Source organism: Lynx rufus, unplaced genomic scaffold (assembly GCF_022079265.1).
Source record: "Lynx rufus isolate CCGP_SWC_20201006 ecotype Redwood Valley unplaced genomic scaffold, mLynRuf1.p SCAF_18, whole genome shotgun sequence".
Lineage (NCBI taxonomy): Eukaryota > Metazoa > Chordata > Mammalia > Carnivora > Felidae > Lynx > Lynx rufus.
Window position 1 is genome coordinate 15,936,043 of NW_025814832.1, and position 4,590 is coordinate 15,940,632.

General features: G+C 38.3%; 1 protein-coding gene across 1 annotated transcript; it reads right to left on the reverse strand.

The window, feature by feature from the left end:
- Window positions 1–3,406: 3,406 nt before the first annotated feature.
- Window positions 3,407–4,342, reverse strand: LOC124513218 (olfactory receptor 4D1). Its single transcript, XM_047081009.1, has one exon. The coding sequence runs from the start codon at window positions 4,340–4,342 to the stop codon at window positions 3,407–3,409; it is 936 nt and encodes a 311-aa protein (XP_046936965.1).
- Between the last annotated feature and the right edge of the window lie 248 nt (window positions 4,343–4,590).

Genomic DNA, 4,590 nt, shown 5'->3' on the forward strand with positions numbered 1-4,590 from the left:
ATGGAACAGAACAGAAAACCCAGAAATCAATCCACAATTGTATGGTCAATTAATCTTCAACAAAGCTGGAAAGAATATCCAATGGGAAAAAGACAGTCTCTTCAACAAATGGTGTTGGGAAAACTGGACAGTAACATGCAAAAGAATAAAATTGGCCCACTTTCTTACACCATACACAAAGTAAACTCAAAGTGGATTAAAGATCTAAATATGAGACCTGAAACTATAAAAATCCTAGAAGAGAGCACAGACAGTAATTTCTCTGACATCACTCATAGCAACATTTTTCTAGATATGTCTCCTGAAGCAAGAGAAACAAAAGTAAAAATGAATTATTGGGACTACATCAAAATAAAAAGCTTCTGCATAGCAAAGGAAACCATCAACAAAACTAAAAGACAACCTACTGAATGGGAAAAGATATTTGTAAATCACATATCCAACAAAGGGTTAGTATCCAAAATATATAAAGAACTTACACAACTCAACACCAGAAAAACAAATAATCCAATTAAAAATAGGCAGAAGACATGAACATACATTTCTCTAAAGAAGACATTCAGATGGTCAACAGACACGTGACAAGATACTCTACATCACTAATCATCAGGGAAGTGCAAATCAAAACCACAATGAGATATCACCTCATACTTGTCAGGATGGCTAAAATAAATAATTAAAAAAAACAAGAAACAACAAGTGCTGATGAGGATGTGGAAAAAGATTCCATGCATTCTGGCAGGAATGCAAACTGGTGCAGCCACTGTAGAAAACTGCATGGAGTTTCCTCAAAAAAAAAAAAAAAAAAAATAGAACTACCTTATGATCCAGTAATTGCACTACTGGTTATTTATCCAAAGAATACAAAAACACAAATTTGAAAGGATATATGCACCCCTATACATGTGTGTGTATATATATATATATATATATACTCCAACCCCAAAATATATATATATATGTATATATATATATATATATATATAATGTGTGTGTGTGTATATAGGTATATATATAGGTGTGTGTGTGTGTGTGTATGAATATTTTTCATCCATAAAAAAATTAAATCTTGCAATTTGCAGCAACATGGATGGAGATAGAGAGTATAATGCTAAGCAATATAAGTCAGTCAGAGAAAGACACATATCATATGATTTCACTCATACGTGGAATTTAAGAAACAAAACAAAGTAACAAAGGGAAAAAAAAAAGAAACAAACCAAAAAACAGACTCTTAACTCTAGAGAACAAACTGATGGTTACCAGAGGGGAGGTCAGTGCGGGAATAGGTAAAATAGGTGAAGGGGATTAAGCACACTTACTGAGTAACGTCTAGAATTGTTGAATCACTGTATTGTATACTTGAAACTAACTAAACACTCTATATTAACTATACTGAAATTGAAATTTAATAAAAAGTATTGATGGAAAGTAAAAAAAAAATAACTTTAAATAGGAATGTGTGGAGGAACTAATATTAATTAAATGCCTACTATATACCAAGTACTGTATTGGAATTTTACGTTTACCTCACTGACCCACACAACACTGTGAGGAAATACAGCTAAATTTTATAGCTAAAGAAGTAGAGATTCAATGATGTCCAAAAGGAGCACAGCCAGCAGGAGTTAAAGCCTGGATGGAATGCCATGGCTTCAAATCCTGTTATTGTCTCATTATACAATTTAAGACAGCATCAGAACATGGGGAAAGTTTTAATTAAAGCCATTAAAAAATTTTTAAGTAACCTTTACACCCAATGTGGGGCTCAAGAGATCCTGAGATCAAGAGTTGCACGCTCTACCTACTGAACTGGCCAGGCAACCCACAAAAAAATATCCGAACCACTGTTCGGTACCTATAGTACCTAATATCTGAAATGGGGAATTAACTCTTCTCTAAAACATTTGTATTTTATGAAAGTATGCATATATGTAAATATTCCAATTCTCCACATGATAAAATTCTGTCTTACTAGAAAATTTCTGGGGGCGCCTGGGTGGCTCAGTTGGTTAAGCGTCTGACTTCAGCTCAGGTTGTGATCTCACAGTTTGTGGGTTTGAGCCCCACGTTGGACTCTGGGCTGATAGCCCAGAGCCTGGAGCCTGCTTCAAATTCTGTGTCTCCCTCTCTCTCTGACCCTCCCTTGCTCTCACTCTGTCTCTCAAAAATAAATGAACGTTAAAAAAAAATTTACAAAAAAGAAAGTTTCTGTTAACCAGAATTCCCAGAGCTCTTTTTAAATTTAAGCTGTTATGAACAATGTATTTTATATTTTTTTCCTCTACATTCTTTATAGTGAGAGACATTGCACCTAACCATTTAGTGTTAGTTTATATCTGAGTCACATTTTTATCATAAACATAGCATAACTTCAGTAAGAGATGTCTTAAATTCTCATGGAGATAGCTATGTTCATCAAAAGGGGATATGTCTCCACAAGTCAGTTCAGAATTGAGTATCTCGTGTTGTGAAATGATCACCTGTAAGATAAATCTGAGGAAATTCTCCCCATTTCTTTCCTTTAGGTCAATGTTATAGATTATAATTAGAATTTCTATGCTTCCTACCATCCTTAGAATTGATGTTCTGGATCACATAAAAGTAAAATTTTCATAAATTAAAAAAGTGACTCAAGATCACTTTTTAAAAAATAAAACCAGTAAGTGACCTCTGATCATTTATAAATGGAATCAATAGATTGAAAGGCCACAGGAAAATTGACAGCCATCAATGAATGCAAAGACATAGCTGAGTAAAGTTACAGAACTCCAAAGATAAAGAAAGAAGATTAAAAGCAGGGAACCGAAAAGAGTGTTATTGTTCCAGGGTTAAGATGAAAATTTTCACCATTTATCAGATATTCATCCATAGCCGAGGAACTCTTTAGGTTTTCCCTTGTGTTTGTAGGAGATCCTGAGTTTCAAATCCCACCCATAGCCCTACCTCTAAACTTGGAGTCAGAGGAACCAAGTCCCGGCCAGGCTCTGCCACTCGCTATTCATCGTTGAGCAAGTCACTTCTCTCTGAGTTCTCTCATTTGTTAAAGCATTTAATACAACAATAATAATAACATATCCACTATCAGTTTTATGAGAATGAGATAGAAGCGAGAAAGTGCCCAATACAGTAACCTGACACAGGTGTGGGTCCATAGAAATATTGATTTCATCTCAAATGTCATACTCTATAAAGACTTTCCTCCACTTTTCACATGGGAAAACAGAAGTTCAGAGGGAAGACTTGTCATTTTAAAGTGAAGATATTTAATTTTTTTAATTTTTTTATTTGAGGGGGGGAGGGGCAGAGGCCCACGACCCTGGGATCATGACCTGAGCCAAAACTGAGAGTTGGACACTCAACCAACTGAGCCACCCAGACACCCCTGAGTCAAGATATTTTAAGTTCACTCCCTGTTACATATCACTAGACGCTTGCCTAATCTCTTCATGGCTGCCTGCATCTCCTGGTTCCTCAGAGTATAGATCATGGGATTGAGCATGGGGGTCATGACCGTGTAGCTGATGGACACAGCCTTGTCCATGGGGAAGGGGGTGAAGGGCCGGGCATAGATATAGATACAGGGAATGAAGATCATAGACACCACAATGATGTGGGTGGTGCAGGTAGAAGCTGCCTTCTTCCTCGCCTGCTCTGAATGGGACCTCAACATCACCAGGATGACTGTGTAAGAAATCAGAAGGAGAAGGAACCAGATGAGAACCAGCATTCCACTGTTGGAGATCATGAGGAACTCCAGGAGGGAGGTGTCAGTGCAGGCAAGTCTCAGCACTTGTGGGATGTCACAGTAGAAGTTATCCAGAACATTGGGACCACAAAAAGGCAAGGGGAGCATCAAAGCCAGCTGGACAATGGAGTGAACAAATCCCCCTAACCAAGCAGCCACCACTAGCCCCACACAGAGCTGAGTGTTCATGATGGTGACATAGTGGAGGGGCCGGGAGATGGCTATGTAGCGGTCATAAGCCATCACTGAGAGAAAGAAGACAGTCCCACCTCCCAAGAGGTGAAAGAAGAAGATCTGAGTCATGCAGCCCTGGTAGGAGATGGTCTTGACCTCATGAAGGAAGTCCACCAGCATCTTTGGAGAAGTGACAGTGGAATAACAGAGGTCTATGACAGCCAGGTTTCGGAGCAGAAAATACATGGGCATGTGGAGCCGGCAGTCAAAAGTCACTGTGACCATGATAAGGAGGTTTCCCACAATGGTGGTGACATAGACAAATAGGAACACCAGGAACAGGAATTTCTCAAGGTCCCGGGTCTGTGAGAATCCTAAGAGGATAAACTCTGACACCCTTGTGATATTCTGTGCTTCCATGGGCTCTTCCCCACATGCCTAAGGGAAAACCGTGCAAAACAAAAATTATGAAAATTCCATTGTTTTCCTTTGGAGAGTCAGGAATTGGTTGATCAAAGTCACTGTCGAATATATTTCAAGATGGAGTTTAGGGGAGCCTTCCATGGAGATAAATACATTTTCAAGGCTCTCACAGACTTATCTCCCTAACCACACCCTACAATGTATTACAGACATTTATGGATCTTTTCCCCTTTGTATCACTGTCC